The sequence below is a fragment of the Loxodonta africana genome, chromosome 4 (assembly GCF_030014295.1).
Source record: "Loxodonta africana isolate mLoxAfr1 chromosome 4, mLoxAfr1.hap2, whole genome shotgun sequence".
Classification (NCBI taxonomy): Eukaryota; Metazoa; Chordata; class Mammalia; order Proboscidea; family Elephantidae; genus Loxodonta; species Loxodonta africana.
Window position 1 is genome coordinate 12,776,504 of NC_087345.1, and position 19,460 is coordinate 12,795,963.

Below are 19,460 nucleotides of genomic sequence, written 5' to 3' on the forward strand. Positions count from 1 at the left end.
ATGCCCCAAACTAGAGTCTTATCCCACCGTATCTCAAAAAAAAAAAAAAGTATCTCAATGACTCATAAAATCACATCAGTGATGTGTGAATCTTAATTCATTCAATTTAGTAACTGTACTGGGTTGATAAGCATGGCCCCCCCCCCAAAAAAAAATTTATGTTCACCCAGAGCCTCAGAATATGACCTTATTTGGAAGTAGGGTAATTATAGATACAATCTGGATTAGGGTGGGCCCTGATCCAATGACTGGTGGAAATTTGGACGCAGAGACAGAACAGAGGACCCCATGTGGAGACACAGGCAGAGACTGGAGTGATGTGTTTACAAGCCAAGAACCACCAAGGATGGCCAGCAATCACCAGAAGCTAGGAGAAAGGCATGGAATGGATTCTCCCTCAGAGTCTCCAGTAGGAACCAACCTGCCAACATGTTGATTTTAGACTTCTAGCATCCAGAATGGTGACGGAATAACTTTTTGTTGTTTTAAGCCATTCTGCTTGTGGTAATGTGTTGCAGCAGCCCCAGGAACGGATTTAGTATCTACACTTCACACAACTCTCTAAGCTCTAGGCCTGTGCTGTCCTCTATGTGGCAACTGAGCACTTGAAATGTGGCTAGTCTCAACTGAGACACACTGTAAGCGTACAGAACCAGACTTGGTATTAAAAAAAAAAAAAAGAAAAGTAAAAAATTTCATTAATAATTTGAAAACTTAAGTACATATTGAAATAATAATACTTCTGATATGCTGAGTAAAAGAATATATGTCATTCAAAGTTAAGATCTCGGCTGCTAACCAAAGGTCAGCAGTTCGAATCCACCAGCTGCTCCTTGGAAACCCTATGGGGCAGTTCTACTCTGTCCTGTATAGTCACTATGAGTCAGAATCGACTTGACTGATGGCAACGGGTTTGGTTTTTGGGTTAAAGAATATATATCATTAAAAGTAATTTTACCCATTTTTTTGTACCTTTGTAAATGTGGCTACTAGAAAATCGAAGATTCCACAATGCAGTTCATATTACATTTCTGTTGGACAGCACTGCCCTAGGCCATCGGCAGTCTTTCCAACTTCCTTTCCAAAGTTTTCTTCTATGATTCACTGGAAATCTTGAAATCTCCTCTGCTTATTTTGCCCTCAGACCTCCTGGCCTTCAAAATTAATGGCTGTTGTCTGAGCTTTCATTTCTTTTCTCTTTTTTGTTTAGTTTAAAAAGTTCTATACTGGACAAAGCCACTGGTCTCTGGATCAACCATTTCTCTTCAGTCTTGAGAATGTATGCCATTCCTTGCATTAAAAAAAAAAAACTGGTCGCTGTTAAGATGATTCAACTCATGGCGACCCCATGCATGTCATCAAAGAAGTATGCTCCACAGGGTCTTCAATGCCTGTCACCTTTCAAAAGTGGATCACTGGGCTTCTGAGTGCTTAGCCATTTGCACCACCCAGGAACTCCCATTATTCTTTCTTCCCGTTACTATTCCTAATACTCAAAATTAGCTATATATATAAAGGGGGGGGGGGGGCAAAACACCATACAAAGTAAAAGGGAACATGTCTGTGGTTCAGCAGTACCCCAGAGAAACTCATCTTAGGAGACAAGTATAAGAACAGTCACACAACACCACTCCTAACAGCAAAAATCTGAAAACAAGGTAAATGATCTATCAATAGTAGAACATATAACAAAACTCTGGATGAGCCACAGCTGTCCAAATCAACGTGGGAAAAATCTCATTAACAATGTCAAGTAAAAAAAGTCAGAGAATAACGCATGACTCCACAACATAAAGTACAAAAACAGGCAAAATGAAATAACACATGGTTTAAGGATAGGTAAGTAGACAGAGTATAAAGAAAAGCAAAGGAAAACTAACACCAGACCTTTTTATACTTACTTTTGAATGCCAGTATCTTCTAAGTTCTCTGAATTGACAATTACAAAGACTATGAAGGGCACACTTAGGAGTCTGTCCTACCTAGCTTTGCTCAACATCTCCCTTCTTCATGCTGCAGAGGGACTGCCCTTCTCCAATGAACACAGAAGGATAAGGGAGCAGGGCCACTAGGTTCCTGGCAAATGGCTGTTCATACCGGGGTTGCAGGGTAATTAAAGTGCTGGTTCCCACATTCCCAGGTATCAGGTTCCCACATTCCCAGGTATCAGGGTGATAATTATTCTGGCTTAAAAGCCCTTCAACCTCCAGCTGGGTGGGAGAAAGCGAAGCTCTTGCTGGAGTCAGTATGGCAGTTAGCTATGCACTGCAGATGCAAAATGACTGCAATTTAAAAGCAAGAGGAAAGCCTGCTAGATAATGTTACTGTCTGAATATTTGAGGAACAGGAGAAAAAAGGAAACCCAAGGCCAGGAACGTTTGTAAACGGATCTTAAAAGATGAGTTTCAATGTCTTCTTTCTGTGTTTACATCAAACACTGACAGCCCCTATAAAATGGTTAACATTTGACAATATTTATCAAGTTTTTAAATGTTTCGCACTTTGACCCAAAAATTTCACTCTGGGGATCTAAATTTAGAAACAATGTGGGCAAAGATCTATGTATGAGGACTTCTTTGTGGCAATATTTGTAAGAGTGAAAAATTAGAAATCGTATCCAATCATGGGGGAAGGGAATCAATCAAGGTACATGGACCTGGTGAAACATCATACTGTCCCTAAGAACAGTCAGGATGGTGCCCTGGTGGCACAGTGGTCAAGAGCTCAGGCTGCTAACCAAAAGGTCGGCAGTTTTAATCTACTATTGGCTACTTGGAAACCCTATGGGGCAGTTCTACTCTGTCCTATAGGATCACTACGAGTCAAATCCAATTGACAGCAATGGGAAGAACCATCAGCACAGAAACTATGTAGTAAAGGAAACACTTATAACAGAACGTAACAACAAATAGCAGGGCAGAGTTACCATGGATGCAACTATGTGAAAAACTTGCCTGTAAAGCAACAATGTCTACATGGGAGATGTATAAAAGCAATCCCTGTGGTTCTTGCCTTAGTTGGAGATTTCTGGAAAAATTTTTCGCCACTACTCAAACCTTCAGTGTGGCTTCTTGTATAGTTAGTACTTTTTTTTTCCCTTAAGAGCTACCCACTACCTTTATTGTTAAATTTCTTTAGCAGCTTTGATTTTTAAGATACCGAAAATTGAAGGGAAAAAACTTAGGATTCCACTGCTTAATACCCTGCCTCATTACACATTAAAATACACGTTATGCATTAATTAAATGTTAACTGCATTTAGCTGAATAAACAAATTTCAAAAACAAAGAGGAACACAAGTACTTTGCCAAGTAGAGCATGTAAGAGTTTCGGCACTAAAAAGATGTGTGTCACCTAACTCTCTTAAACAGACTAATTTAATTGCACCTTCTTTCTGAACTGCATCTTTCCACGGCTCAGCATATGCTTTACTAAGTATGAAACATATTCCGTGCATAGTTCTAGGTGCTCAGGATTCAGCAGTGAGCAAAGCAGATACTGACCTTGCCAGTGTGAAGGGGGCCGGGGAATAAACAACGAACGAGTGCAACAATGGTGGTGGGGGGGGGGGGTTTACACAGGAAATAGGATCAAGTCATGCAGCAATCTCAGAGAAGAGGATTCCAAGAGTATGCACGCTCTGCATGGGACCAGCCGGCTGCAGAGGACAGAGCACATGGGAGAGTGGCAGGGTACTGGGTTGGGTTGGGTGTTTCACAAAAAGCCTCAAAGACTTTGCTTGGTATTCTCAGCAAGACAGGGAGTCACAGTAAGAGTCCAAGTAAAGAAGTAACATGATCTACCTTAATGTTTTCAAGCAGTGATGCCCAACAGGACCTTCTATGATCACAGAAATAGTCTATACCTCTACTGTGCAAATGGTAGTCACTAACCATGTACAGCTATTTGATTTTAGATCAATTAAAATGAAAGTTAAAATTCAGTTCTTCAGTCAGACTAGCCACACTTCAGGTACTCGACAGCCACACATGGTTAATGGCTACCATATTGGACAGCAGGGGTTCAGAGCATCAGTCTAACTGCTGGGCGAAGAACAGACTCCAGACAGGCAACTGCTGAATGAAGCAGGGCCATGACCAGTCCAGAGACCACTACAATCACCTGGGAGAAAACTGATGGTGGCTTGGTCAATGGCATGGTAGAAGTGCTTAGAAACAGTCGAACTCCAGATAAATTTCTGAAGGGAGGATGTGTTGATGGATTGGATGTGAAGTGTAAGAGTGAAAGGAGACAGGACTAGTTCCAAGGTCTTGCCCTGAGCACTTACAGAATGAGAGTACCACTGACTTTAAGAAGGGTGCTTCTGGAGGGGTGTGTGGGGTGGAATCAGAGGTTCTGTTTTGGACATGTTAACTTGAGATGCCTATCAGGCACCCGGCAGAGATGCCCAGCAGTCTCTGGAGTTGAAAAGAGACGTCTAGGCTAAAGATACAATTTTGGAACTGTCAGCATTTAAAGTCATTGAACTGGGTGAGATCGCCTAGCAATGGCGAAGAGAAGAGCTTCAAGGACTTATATCTGGGACATGTGATGTTTCCATGTTGGGGAGGTGAGGAGGAGCTTGTAAGGGAGATGGAGGAGAGGCAGGTGGAGAACTGATACAGAGATCCAAAAGCCAAATGAATAAAGTGTTGCAAAAAAGAGGGAGTGATAAACCATGTCAAATGTTGCTGATTCATCCACTAACTAGAGAACAGACTGCTGTATCTGACAACCCAAAGATCATTATCGGCCTTCACAAGAGGGTTTTACCCACTGCCACTGCCCTACCTGGAGTCCTATAGTTCCCTCGTAACTGGTCTCCTTTTCTCTACTAGTTCTGCCTCTCAAACATGTCCTCTCTATTATCACCACTGCTACCTTTCTAAAACATCAGTCCTCCTGCATCACTACTCAGCAGGCAAGCCTTGCCTGACGCTGTTGTCGTCCACAGCAGTAGTGGCCAGACGTTGTTGTTAGCTGCCATCAAGTCGGCCCCTGCCTCATGGCAACGCCACACACAAAAGAATGAAACTGTGCCCGGTCCTATACCATCCCCTTGATCGGCTGCAGGTCAGATCACTGTGATCCACAGGGTTTTTGGAAGTCGGTCACCAGGCCTTTCCTCCTAGTCCGTCTTAGTCTGGAAGCTCTGCTGAAGTCTGTTCGGCATCACAGCAACACGCAAGCCTCCAGTGACAGACAGGTGGTGGCAGCACAAGAGGTGTATTGGCCGGGAATAGGACAAAGGTCTCCAGCATACAAAGGGACAATTCATACAAACTACCGCTGCCCCACAGCCAAATTTTAGTGTGTACAAAATATCATCACCTGGGGGTAACTAGGACCAAGCATAAGATTCTGTCTTCGTAAACGGGGGGAGACCTGGGGACATTTTTAACTAACTTCCTGGATAATGATACTGATTCTGCTGACAAGCACTGGCCTGCAGCACAAAGTCCAAACTCCTGAACAAGGCAAAAAAAACTTTTCCAAATCTGGTCCCAAACTTCCTCCCTCATTTCTTCCCATTTCACTCTAGATAGTAGCATGTAAGCTTCAAAGACCTCAAACTACTTATTCAAACTAACTGTAATTCCCCAAACATGTCACTTTCTTTCGGATATCACCGCCCCTCACACACATGCTCCTGCTACCCAGAAAAAAAAGAGGGCACCTTTAATGTGGCTGTGCCCAGCAAAGTGACTCATCCTTCAAGACCCAGTTCAAATGTCACCGCTACTATGAAACCTGGCCTAGTTCCCCCAACTCCGCTATACATTTCTCTGCAATATTCATCACTGTATTCTAATTATTTGCCGACTGTTCTATTACCTCCCTGGCCAACTCCAGAAGGCTGTGAAGGGAGACCTGGTGTTTTCTTCACGTGTGCATCACTAACACAGTACCTGGAGCACTGCAGACATTCAATAACCTGAAATCAGGGACGCTGCAAAGGACTTCAGGAATTCAGAACACGCCGCCATTTTGCTGCGCCGGGGAAGTGAGGACGGACTCTGTCCAGAGGACATACTTCTGACTGAGGTTTGACGGACGGTTGAAACTTTCAGGGAGGGGAAGGAGGAGTGTCCCAGACTCCCTGGCAGGACCATGTAGGGGCAGTAGGGATGGGACAGGGGGCAGATGAGTATTTCTCTTTCTACCAAGAAAGATAAAGACTCAGAATGCTAAAAGAAGAATTCGAAACCTATAGATTATGACTTCAAATAAATATTTTAAGTCCCTACCTTAAAAGGCCTTTCAAACAGAACAATAACAACAACAAAAAAAAAAAACTTCATAACCTATTGGTTGGATCTAGTAAAGTGCCCCCATCCCTTTTACAGGACAGACTGAACATTCTTGATCTTAGTTCATTAAAGTAAAATTGAAGGAGACTAAGGTCATACACTGAGTCCTTAACGGGTGCATCAGCTTTTACTCTGGCCCCTCAGACCTGTTTTCTCACAAAAAGGTATGAGGGAGAGTGTACAGGTGTTGTTGTTGAGTGCCACTGAGTTGATTCCGACCCATAGCGACCCTAGAGCACAAGGGAGATCTGCCCCATAGGGTTTCCAAGGCTTTAAATCTTTACAGAAGCAGGCTGCCATGTCTTTCTCCCAGTGAGTGGCTGGTGAGTTCTAACCACCAACCTTCTGGTTAGCAGCCGAGTACTTAACCATTGAGCCACCAGGGCTCCTTGAGTGTACTGGAGTAGACTGACACAAATCTCTTATCTTTACCCAAAACAACTCATTGCACATTTCCTACTAAGAAATAGCCCTAAGGGGTTCCTGTGGTACCCAGTGAACCGAAGCATATGCAGAGCTGCCATATAAGTTTTTAGTCAGGAGTCTCTGCCGCTTGATTAGTTCTGAAACACCCCCTAGAGCATCTAGTCAGCATCTGAACATCTCTCTCCTCAAAATAACCCAGAATCTGGCAACTCTCCTCTCTATCTGATGGTGGACTCCTCAAGAACAATCAACTTCTCAACGCTGACACATCACATTTTATAAAAGTTTTAACTGCCTATGTAAGTTTAACATGCAATTAAAACACTACAGTACTAGAAAAATCATTAGGAGATTTAAAAGGAACAGAATCCCAATGCTTCCCATGCCAACATCTACTTTGTACGCACAGAACGATAAAAGGATGAGATCTGATACTTTGTTCAAAGTGTCTCGGTCCTTGGTACCTGGATTTTTCACATTTTAGACAGGTAACTATTATTCCTTTAATGGCCACAAAACCAGTCAATTAGCAACTGGTACTGGCCACCTGCTTGGGCTTTAACTCTGAATGGTGGAAACAGAAAACCGCTTACCTGGGGGGAGATAAACTGGGGAGGCACTTGCGCCCGGAGATTAGGAGAAGAGTTTAGTGGCTGCACAGGTGTGTGCATTCCTCTCGATTGTGCTGTGCTATTTCCAAACAAACCATGATTGCCACCCTGGAAGCAGAACGGCAACAGTTAGGCTTTTTGTTAACACAAGAATAATGCAAAGAAGAACCAGCTCAGGTTTCCTAGCACTCAGAAGAACTGTAGACTGACTATGTTCCAGGGAATCACAGAATTTTATAACTGAGAAGTTCCTGATCCTGGAACATTCAGGAAAGTGACTGAAATCGAATCATGGGCGTATCATCACCGTCTGGTTACTTTATAAACTGAAAGGGTTAAATTTAGTCCAGTGTTAGAATAACCACTAAATTATTTTTTGTGATTTAAATATAATATTTATATGTAACATTTATTTCGATCACTGTATTTTCTTTTTTTTTAACCAAGTTTATTCTCAAACCTTATAATCTGAGCTCCATCTTGAAAGGCACCTGAGTAAAACCACGGGCCAATGAACAAGAACAGTAATGAAACAACACTACAGTAGCGCTTCTCTGAATGGGTTGGTTCAACCGCAAAATCACTGTCATCCAGTTGTGAGCCTAAGCCCATGAGGACCCTAACTATGGACAGACTTCCCTGTCTTGGGTCTGTTTGTCCCTTTCTTTACTAGATTAGGAAACCTGAATCAATCACCCTACTAGGTAAAAAAGGAAGAAAGGAAAAAGTCATTACAGGGACACTCAAACAGGTGTTCCTCATGTGTCACCTTCTCATTCAAATGTATGACTACCACAGCCATCCTAAAAATAAGGTTAACTCCCTAGAGGACCAAGTCATTGGGCCACTTCTAGACTGTCGCAATCAGAAAGCTACTGAGTGCTACTCTGGGCTAACAACAGCCCTTCCTTGCTGACTTGTTTCCAGCTAAGAAAAGTCCTTCAGCAAAGAAACCATATGTGGTAACTTCATGCTGTGTCCCTTCTACCTGAGGTTCTACGCCACGTTCGGTTGGCTTCTTCAAGGCCCACCTCAGAGATCACCTTCATCAACAAAGTCTTCCCCCAAACTCTCTTCCCTGTTTCTCACTCAAATTAACTGAGTTCACCTCTATGTTCTTAAAAGGCTTTAAAGCTCTTTGACAGTACCCATTATCAAAACATGCTGTATTTTCCATTCTGTCTTTCCACCCCAGCTTAGTAACTTCCCTCTTTGCATTCCCAGGACTTGACGAAGCCCTGGTCTGTAGGATGAGCACATCATTTGCCAACATTCATGACCCCAAATTTCAAATGCTTGAAGATGTCCCACTGAACACGTTCAGCAGTGACAGCTGCACCACTGCTGCACGCCGTCTTATTCCGGGGTCGTAACCGGAAATTTTAGAGAAAAATTTCATAACGGCATCATTAAGTTCAAGAACAGTAAAGATACCTGGATAGTTTGATGAATTCAAAAACAGATTAAGGGGCTGCTACAGGGAAATTAATGAACTTAAAAAGTACTGAAAATAAAAATGATTATGAACATAAACCAGAAATGGCAATTAAAATCTGTGTGTCTCATAAAAGAAAATCAAAGACCCACCATAAATTTGATGCCTCTCAGAAGACTGTCTAAACATGAAAAACCCTTTTAATGCTAGAAATGCCACCAGTATCCCTACTTCTCTCATCTTACCAATCAACCGTCACTCTGAGGCGAAAGGGCTTGGCTCTAACTTCTCCGAGACTGTAGGGCTCTAGTTGGCACCTACTGCTCATTCCCATGAAAACAGGAAATGTTTATTTCACTGAGAATATTCTGCAATGATCTTTTTCATTTATGCTTTACTATCAAAGCAATGGCCTTGTTAGTAGACGTTAACTATTCACGGACTAGTGCTTGAATGGTGGGGTTTCTAGTAACTAAAGTCCTGGCCAGAACTCATGTTTTGATGGGTCCATACTGCTTTTTGAGGGTAATTTTTAATTTCAACCTTCCCTTTAAAAAAAAATCTTTTTTTTTTTTTTGTTAAGAAGTATTAAAAAGAATTTGTTTTTATTCTTTTGTAAAATCAAGCCTTCCTTTCTTTTATTCCCAGTAAATAGATTCTACCCGTCTCTTTCATGTATCTATCTAGGTAAAAAATACCTTCCCTACATTTTAAAACGGCATTTTCGCATCACAAGCTGGCCAAGACCTTAGCTCTGATGCAACTATCTGGCACAGTGACGTCTTTACCGGCAGTCAGGTAGGTCCTCCCATTTTGGGGGTTATATTTAGAAATTAGGAAAATGGGAATCGAAAGCTTATATATATGATGATGCTGGTCTATCTATTTCTAAAGCTGTACTGCTGTGCATGAAGCTTTTATGAAGACCTTAAGTTCTCATTTAAGTCACTGGTAAGATCTGTTCCAACTATAGAGCTTAACTCAGAAGAATATATAAATTAAAAACAAAATTACCAAGTCGACTGAAACTTTCTCTGATATGGAGTATTTTAATCTTAAGTTTTCTAATTATGAAGTATACTGACTCTGAAAACTGCCTGAGAAAACCATGACCATATTTGGGTAGAACATGCATGCCAACGTGGTTAACAATGAACTCTGTAGCAATCCAGAGATCCGAAAATGAAGAAGGACCTTTTCTTTGCCGGTCTACTCTACTCAAGTTTATATACTAACCGAATTTATTAATCATGTGATCCTGGAGCCCCGCTGACAATCACCATTAATCAAAACTGTTATGACTATTTTATATTTCTGTACCTCAACCCAAAACAAAGATCTCAAAAAACACTGATACAGTTGTTTCTTCTCTGTTTATATAATTAACACATATCCACCTCCTTTATGGAAACATTTCAATAAGAAAGACAGTGATCTATAAAGAAGAAAAAAAAAATTACCTAAAACTCTGAATCCAGAGACACCAATGTGAACACAAGGATGTAGGATAATCTATTCTTTAACATGCTAAGGCAATCATCAGGAAGCACAGCAAAGCCCAACATGCAACCTGAGGGGTGCAGTGCAAAGGGAGCTGTTTTATAGCAACCTTTTAATTTCTATGGAAAGTCATCATGGGGAAACAGAATGGAAGCGGCTAATAATTCGATCCTCCCAAGATATACTGAGGCAAAGGCCACAGTGCCAAGTAACGGGTCACAAAACTATGGCTAGAAAAATGATCATCCTTGGAGTCACTGTGACAAAAGCATGATGGCTTCAAATTCCTTGTTTCCTCCACAAAAAACCACAACAGAACAACTGTGGTGTGACAGACAGAAGCTGCTGCGTCCACTCTGCCCTGAGAAATGGAGGAGGCATCACTCTACCAGCTCGGCCGATTCTGTTTCTCTTACACAACCCCTCCTTGGAGGGCTGACAAGCCTGACCCTAAGAAAGGGGCTGTCCCCGGTTCAATGAAACACGGCTACGTTTCAGCAACGTCTACTCTTTCCAAAGCTTCACTACCTAATGTTGAAGTTTCACCCTCCTCTCAATAACTACTATATTTTAAACCTCAAGACACTAGCTTTTAAAATGCTCTAACCTTTAAATGCATGACCGTGCTAGTTTTGCTATTTTTGAATTAGCAGCTTGATTAAATTGAAAAGACTCCAACGTATAGCTTTGCCATTCAATCTAATGTTAAAAGTGGCAAATGGCAAATATATTCTTAAACTAGGTTATAAAAAGGCACCTACTTAACCTTTAACATGTTCCTACAGTTAGTTAACTTAAAAAGTGTGAAGTTATGACCAAAAATGAGAAGACAGAAGAAACAGACTTAAAAGAAAATCAGTGTTGAGAAACATGGAGAGAGGTGGGTTCTAGGGACTGAAAGGATCTAAAACCTACACTTAACATCATTCTGTGCATTCAGTAATCAACAAATTTCCCCAAGACAGACAAATGATGCAATAAACTGCAGACCAGGGCCAAGGCGAGGCCACAGCCAAGCAGTTACAAATTTGAGGGGCCTCCTTACTTGTCTAGCAGCGAAGTTTTGGGGGTTGAGCCCTGTGCCGATTGCTCCAAGGCTGACGTTGGGTAGTGTGGAACCAGAGGGAGACAGCTTGTAGCTGGGAGAAGGGGAGAAGGGAGAGCAGGGAGCCTCATCCCCAAGGCACCCATCTTGATTGGAGAAAGGCAAAGTCAGCTGAAAAGTAGTAGTAGTTAGCCAATCACAATGAGTGTTGGTTAGTGAAGCAACAGAATGCAAGAAGGGAAAAGAGAGAAACACTAGGAATAAACAAAGTTAGATGGATTAGCAATAAACCAGGATGGAATTCAGATTTGATCAACATCTGTCATTCACTTTGACAGAGATTTTTCTTATTCTCTATGTTAGTAACACATTCTATCCATTGCAGGAAGACAAAAATTGCCAGACACTTTATTTTTGTACAACTAATACTGATTACTTGAACTACATGGCTGGGGAAACAGAAGCCAGCAGCGCAATTTCCTAGTGAATACGAGGCTGTCTGGTCCAGCATTTTAGTGGTGTCATCTAACAATTTTGGTTTTAACTGCTTTCCCAAGACCAGGGTACTGCAAATTGCGATTCTGAATCAAGAGATAATCTCTTCCATTAGAAATATTAAATATAAAAAACAATACATATCAATTACTTGTTTAAATCAGGTAGTTGAGAATTTGTGGGGGAAAAGAAAGAAAAGAGCTCCCTTAGAAACAGCAAAGGAGAAAGTTTTAGGTCACCTTTTCAAAACCAGAAGGTAAGGTCTTAGAAGACGCAGGTATCTGCACAGAATCCCAAAATTTACTTTGTAGCTGCACAGTAGCAGAAAAAAGAATTCAGAATAAGTTGCTCTCTGAAATTTTATCTGTACATTTTGAGTGTGTGCTGTTGCCACTGTTAAAAGTCACACCATGTCCCCCTCCAACTTCATGAATTTTTCAAAACTCAGCCCTTCTTCACAATACTCACATTCTAAGGACATACAGGTCTAGCTCCTGCCCCATCACCTGCTGACATCAACTGTCTGCATGTCAACACTTAAACGCAGGTGACATGCATGTTTCGTTCATTAATTTAGTTTAATAATTCCATGCTTCCTCCTGGAATCAATTATCAAAAGACAAATGGGAACCAAAATGGTTCTCACAAATTATTAACCTTAAATAAAGGATTCAACTAACCTTCTCAAAATAAGGCCCACTATCTGTGGTTCCCATGTCTTTGGAATTAGGTGGGCGGAACCCAGATCGATCCTTCCTCATGATATCATTAAAATCCCCGAGATTCACTGCTCGCTTGTCCACATCAAATTTTTTATCTGGAAGGAAAAATAAAATAAAAAGAGTGAAAATTTCAAGAATCAACATCACCCTCACGACCAAGAGTGACCTGCCCCACTATCCTCCCCAGGGTGCTGAGCAGAAGCCTTTTCTACCCTCTGGGGATGAGACAGTGAGAGCTCTCTTTGGTTCAGGCTGATGCGGTTTCCCCCAGGGAACATGTGGCCCCCCTACCCCCTGCAAATGTGTTTCTCTTGTAGCTTGGCTTCCACGGAAGACTAGAAGAGAGCCTTTGGGCTAATCTGGTAAAAATCTGGCTAAAAAAATTATACCGATTATTGGTGTGCTCATAAATTCAAATGTTCTCAGTTAGATAATCTATTTTTGCTATTTAAAAAAAGAAAAATCTGCTAAATGGTTGGTCAGGGTTGTGAAACATTTAGAAAACCAAACTTGTTGCTGTTGAGTCAATTCCAACTCATAGCGACCATAGAGAACAGAGTAGAACTGCCCCACAGGGTTTCTAAGCCTATAAATCTTTACAGAAGCAGACTGCCACATCTTTCTCCTGCAGAGCAGCTGGTGAGTTTAATCCATGGACCTTTAGGTTAGCAGCTGAGCACTTAACCACTGTGCCACCAGGGCTCCTTTTTAAAACATTTATTGGGAATGAAGAGATTAAAGACGCACAGGCCTTGCACTAAAATTCAGAACTTTTAAAACCAGAGTTGAACCCAGGAGATACTGTGTCCACCGTACAATGGAGTTTCCCAAATACAGTGATCCCCTTTCCTTCCTCTGCACTCTCAGTTTGCTATTTTGTGCTGATATGGTCAGTGCCCCGGACAGTCTATTTGCTAGTTGGTCTCGTATTTAAAAATATCCAGGATCAAAGACTGCGGGTTCCCTTTACTACCCAGGGCTGTTTTCTTTTCATTTCTTCCTGGTTTGATTCTTTTTAAGGTCCTCAGAGCGAGTGACAGCATCATTGTGAAACCCTCCAGTCTAAGGGCTGGCACTGTGTCCCTACCGCTCACTGGGGGAGAGTTTGTCAACAGTGAAACACCCCAGTGCCGCCAGGGCTGGCAGCCTGAGGGCTGTGTCTGGCAGGGCCACACACGTATTTTGTTTGGCCTCACACAGCATTTTAGAAATCTGAATTAATTTCCAATATTTACAAGCCAGGACATAGATGCAGATCTGCATTTCTGGCCTCTTTTGGAAAATGGAAGACCTGGCAATGCCCAAGCCTGCATTTCCATTAAGAGCAGAGCCTGGCTGATTCCTTCAGGTGGTCCCCAAATGCTCCCCACTGCTCACCAGTGCCCTCCACTTCCCTCCATGTTCTCATACCTGACACCCATCACTCACTGACATGGCTTTCCTGGCCCTCACAGTTGAGTTTTCAACCTCTACCCTGCTGTCTAGTGTAGCAACATCCATGGCGTATGTGTTCCACAAATAAACCTTGAACTGCACCCAACCCAACTGGGCGGGGGTCCTGACGGTATCACTGACACCAAACTATTGCATTCCTATCAACGGCTGCTGATACACACCTACAGACAGGTCCATTTTACTGCTTGGATTATCTTCAGTTTGACTCTGAAAAATAAAGAACAGGTGAGAGAGGATTAAATCTGCACGTTTGAATCAGAAAGGTGTCATTATCCATGTGATAGCCACATCTTCCTACTGGCACTATACAAGGTACTGTGAAACGAACCTTAAACTGGAGCACATACTGTAACTTATTTCTGCTGTTGTTGTTTTTGTGACTTATGGAGACGCCATGTGTCACAGACTAGGACTTAGCTTCATGGGGTTCTCCTGGCTGCAATCTTTACAGAAGCAGGGTCCCCAGGCCCAGTTCTTCCTCAGTGCCGCTGGGTGGGTTCAAACTGCCAACTTTTTGGTTACCAGCCGAGTGCAACTATTTGTGCCACCCAGGCATCTTAATGACTTACTTTTATTACAACCAGTATGGACTGTTTATTTTTTATACAACTAGTTTTGGTTCCTTTTGTTGCCTGGATTCTTAAAATTCAAATTTCACGTACAATTAGCCTCAGAAGTCTATGGACAGAGCAATGGCTAAACAGCTGTTTGGAGAAATAAGCCCCTGTCCTCAAGTTCCAGTCGGCCCAGGATCAAATTCCATGAGTGACCGCCAAATTATGACAACTCTTTCTCGTGATTTGTCAAGTTGTCAAATCTTGAAACGTGCAGCCAAGTTAAGTCATTTGTCTTTTGGCAACCAGGGACAGGGAGTCCCCAACAGTGTTCCCAAGAGATAAAGGAATTAAAAATTTTACAGAATTCCCCATGTAGTTAATCTCAAAATCATTTTCTAGTTTTTGAATCACTGCTGTCTTAAAAAAATACATAAAGTATTAAAACTGGTAGAGTGGTCAGGGAATGAAAGTATAAACTTTAAGTGCCTGACTTTTACCTCCCTACCCTGCTGAAGAACAGGACACACAGACAATCGGCAAGCCATAACCTTTAAATGCTGGGAATATTTCTGAAGGAAGAGAAAAGAATACAGCATAAATACTGCTTAATCCAAAGGATGAAGAACACTGCTTGCCCGGTTTCTAAATCTGTGATTCTGTACTGTACGTGGCAGTGGTCTCAAAATTTGTACTGAGCGGTGAAAGCTGGGATACATGACACTTATGAAAAATAAAACTTACCAGCAATCCCATATTTGAAAACTGTTTGGCAAGTGGATTCATCCATGAATCACTGTTTCCTCCTTTTAGTGAGCACTACAGAAACGAAACGTGTAACCTCAGAACCAAGTCATTTTATCTCAACCTCATATCTGACTCGCACAAGTACTGACTGAAAACGCAGAACCGAAAGTTTACTTATTTGAACCCAAACGACTCCTCTTTAACTACAGTTATTTTCATGTTTTATCTGTTGGCTTAAATGATTAATAAGCCTTAGCTGTATCTACGTTTTTGTCCTTATTTTATTCCTCACATTCAACTAGAAGTAACTGGAAAAACACACCGTCAGCTAGTGTTTTCACTTTTTAAATACAAGGAAGTCAGTACTGAATTTTCTAAAATAACATTCTTGCATGCTAATGCTTTCCCTTTCAGTCAGCTGTTGTCCTTGTAACCCAGGCTAGTCTGTGTTAGGGAAAAAGAGTTTGATGACGTTGCATGCTATCGGGAGGGGGGCCTATTTAAACTGGTCATTCATGTCTGTAGGATGCAATGAAGAACTCATTCACCTAGCACTTTTGTCCATTTGCTTTACAGTATAAAGGACATTGGTCCCAATGTGGAAGAGACCATGAAAGACACATCACCAACCTCCTGAGCAAAGTGAGGCAGAAGTGGTTGGGTTTTTTGTTTGCTTCCTCTTTGGTAGGACAAAATGAGCTTCTCCCCTGAACAAGGTACCAGTCCTCAGCCCCGTTCTTCTGTGGAAAGGCAGGTGGAACTGTGACAGGGGACGTGGGGGGAAGGGGATACTGGGCCCGTGGGCACCTGTGCATTCTATAGGTAAAAATCCTGTTTGTGCTGTGATGGTATTTGTAATTTCAATTTCATTATTCTTGAAAATGATGAGGTGCTGATCTTAAGTTCCGCAACATGTTTCCAGGCCAAAAATGCTCTCAGCAATGAAAAGGCAAGAATTACTGTTCACGGACGGAGCTGAGGCACTCACTTCCCAATTACCTTAACTAATTAAATCTTGGCTGTTACCGAGGAGGGTATTCAGTACTTTTCACTCAGTTGCTTCCTTTCAATCATCAGTATTCTGAACTTTCTTTTAATTTGGTCTCACTGTTAACTTGAAAATAACCAAACGAAAGCCAAAAGCAGACTAGGCAACATAAGAAAAAAAAAAAAAAAGAGTATCGAAAATTCTAAAAAGAAAAAGTTTACTGAATAATTCCTTTTGTCACTAGTGTAAAGAAATAAAAGTCCTTAAAAGAGAGGAAGCTATAAATGACTGCTTCAACAAAAGGTCTCCAGTACAACTTTAATAGAAAGTTAAAAAAACAGCTGCTGTTGAGTCAATTCTGACTCAGGATAGAACTGCTTCATGGGGTTTTCAAAGGCTGATTTTTGGGAAGTAGATCCTCAGGCCTCTGGTTGGACTTGATCCTCCAACCTTCTGGTTAGCAGCAAAGTGAGTTAATCGTTTGCTCCTACCAGTGACCCCAAAAGAAAACTAGGGTATTCACAACAAAATGAACATCCTTTAGGCAAAGGGGATGCATGCACAACCATTAGCCACCTGAAGGCCCTTTCAAGACAGCCTGTGGCATTTGAAACCTGGGAGAATAGTAGCTGTTGGAAAAGAAGCATTTCACAGGGCAGCAGGTTCCCATATTGAAATTAAGTATATGGCTGCCCATTTCTTACTGACACTAATTTATTTGTGGACTAAAAGGCTGGAATGAGAAGGAATGCTTCTGCCAAGAAAGTGACTCAAAGGCTATTGTTCTAGATTAAAAACTAAGATTGAAACTTCGATTAAAAAGTCCGCATCAAGTTATGCAGACCAAAGGGGAAGCCGGGTTGTCCTAAGATACAGACAGTGGCAAGTTTACAACGCGGCAAGGGTAAGGATATAGAAAAACCATCCAGTTCCTGCAGCCGGATTACACACTGGGGCTTCAGTTTGTTGGCAGAAGGGTTTTGGGTCTTGGAATTTCCTGAATCAGAAAAAATCCAGTTATGCTGATTGGCACTAGAGACGCCAGTATTATCTTACTTTGGTTTCTCTTTTACATATTCATGGGGATTTACTGCAAGAGCTTCTCTGGCTTTGGAATGAGAAAGCAGAAAGCATTTATAAAGTGTGCCTTGACAGCTTCCCAAGAATTATTATAATGTGGAGGAATAAGGGGGAGTAGTTGTTCTTAAGAAAATATTTCCCCCCCTTACTTAGCCCGCTTTGAGGACTCCTGTTAGCCCACTCCTCCCATGAAAAAAATCTCAGCTCTGCCTTCTAAGAATGAATAAGAAAGCTCAGTCATTTGTAAAGCTGACTACCTTCATTTGTTTCTTTCCTCCTTGTCCCCAGCTTGCTGAGTTGTGGGAGGAAGCACTTCCCTGAGAGCCGGCGGTGTTCCAGACTCCTCCTTCGTCCTCCTCTTCCCAGCTGGGATGGCGAGTTCCTGTCACTGGCCCGTCACTCTCCCCCCAGCCGTCTTGCATAGATTTGGAATCTTTAAGGAAAGAAGGAGCGGATTGTATGCAGTAGCCAGATGAAGCGAAAACCACCACAATAAATTCCTTCCAGGTGCAGCATTTTAGCATTTTTATTATTTTATCTACTTCATCTACATGGCAGGGCAAATATCATTCATATTTCAGAGAGCAGAAAATGAAAACCCATAAAGGTTCAAGGACAAAAGAGTATGTTCACCATAAAATCAAAGACTTCCTGACTTCTGGTTCACTGCCTTTTCCTCTATGCCAAGCTGGTAAGAATTCCAAAATTGAGAAGAACTTATCAATACTTCTAAGAAATGTGTCACCTCAGTTAGAACAAATGTGTTCTCTTAACGAGCATGGTTTACCTCAGTCCTAGCTTTTACTCTCCCTGAAGTACACATCATGTTCTATACATGTGGTGGACAATACAAACACATAGGAGGTTTGATAAAGGACAACCGTCTACACTGGGATGAAGTGGAAAAGAGCATGAAAAAGGGAATGAAAGAGAAAAATTTATGATATCAAAATTATGGTGAAAGAAGAGAAATTCATGTATAGGCATGGAGACGTGAAACTTCGTAAATCTGTATACTTGAAATACATTGTATACTAAAGAGATCCTGAGCAAAGACAATGTGTAAGCAATAGTTTTTAAAAGATGGAAGAAGGAGATGTGGAGGACAGAGAGGGGAAGGGAGGAGGGAAGACAGGGAGAAATCTGAGAAGACAGACAGCTCCAATGTTCAAGGAAGTAGGACATTGTACCAACATCCTCATCTAAACAAAGTCTTTAATTTTAAGACTAGAATAAATCCTTAATTTCTCTCCAAAAACATCGCAGGGAATTGATGGGTACATTTGGCAGTAACGATGCTGTATAAAATAATGAAAGAAGGGGAAATACATCATCTTGCCTAGAAGCTTCCATCCACACCTTCACTTTACCAAATGAGAGGATGTTTGTGGAAGCGGCAGCCATATAATTTAGACAGCTTCATATGAAGAGTCTCCAGCCAAACAGTGGCTCTTTCAGACTTTTCCTCAAATGACTGCTACCATCTCCTAGGACCAGGCTATTGACGTGTCAGTCACACAGGCTCCCTCCCACAAAGTCCCACAAGGCACAGGATGGTTGATTTCTTCTAACTTTGACATCTAATGCCCCAGCAAGGCCGAAGTGAATCTGAGGGCCCTTCCATGGGGTCCATCTTAGACACACGAAGGGGCTTCTAGGCAGGTTGCAAGAGGCAGGGCTGGGATGCTGTTCTCCCTGCTGCTGGAATTGCGTCAATAACTAGGATTGTTTCCTCTGCATAGCGGATGAAAAATTCATACAGCTGATTTATATTTCGTAAGCATAGGCTTTATGCTATCCACTGGCAAGCAATAGGAATCAAAAACTCAATATGAATAACACAGACTCCCTTATACAAATGAAGACATCCAGGTAATCCCTTAGAGAAAGGAGCTAAACTTTGAATAAATGTTCTCTTATAGAAAAGAAAAAGGAGAGCTCTGGTTTTTAATAACTGGACCCGTAACATCAAATTTAAGGCATTTTTAGACTAGGGAAGGTCCCAGGTTAACAACCAGCCTCAGTGGTAAGCTGTGATGACCTAGCTCCTCCTTCCGTGCCACACACATTACACAGGGGAAGGACATGAGC

The 19,460-nt window shown here is 41.8% G+C and overlaps 1 protein-coding gene across 16 annotated transcripts in view; it reads right to left on the reverse strand.

Annotated features, from left to right (window-relative positions):
* The window catches only part of TNRC6B (trinucleotide repeat containing adaptor 6B), a 300,739-nt gene that overhangs the window by 33,144 nt on the left and 248,135 nt on the right, over positions 1-19,460 (reverse strand). For 14 of the 16 annotated variants that reach the window (XR_010321683.1, XM_064283467.1, XM_064283470.1 and 11 more), the window contains 6 exons: positions 17,627-17,802; positions 15,299-15,373; positions 14,162-14,207; positions 12,504-12,640; positions 11,329-11,499; positions 7,331-7,456 (listed from right to left, as the gene is read on the reverse strand). Coding sequence is in view for 15 of the 16 variants with exons in the window: in XM_064283467.1 (XP_064139537.1) it covers positions 7,331-7,456; positions 11,329-11,499; positions 12,504-12,640; positions 14,162-14,207; positions 15,299-15,373; positions 17,627-17,802 (731 nt within the window). In the remaining variant the exon portion in view is untranslated. The remainder of the gene's footprint in view (positions 1-7,330; positions 7,457-11,328; positions 11,500-12,503; positions 12,641-14,161; positions 14,208-15,298; positions 15,374-17,626; positions 17,803-19,460) is intronic. The other 2 variants (XM_064283473.1, XM_064283480.1) reach the window with 1 other exon arrangement.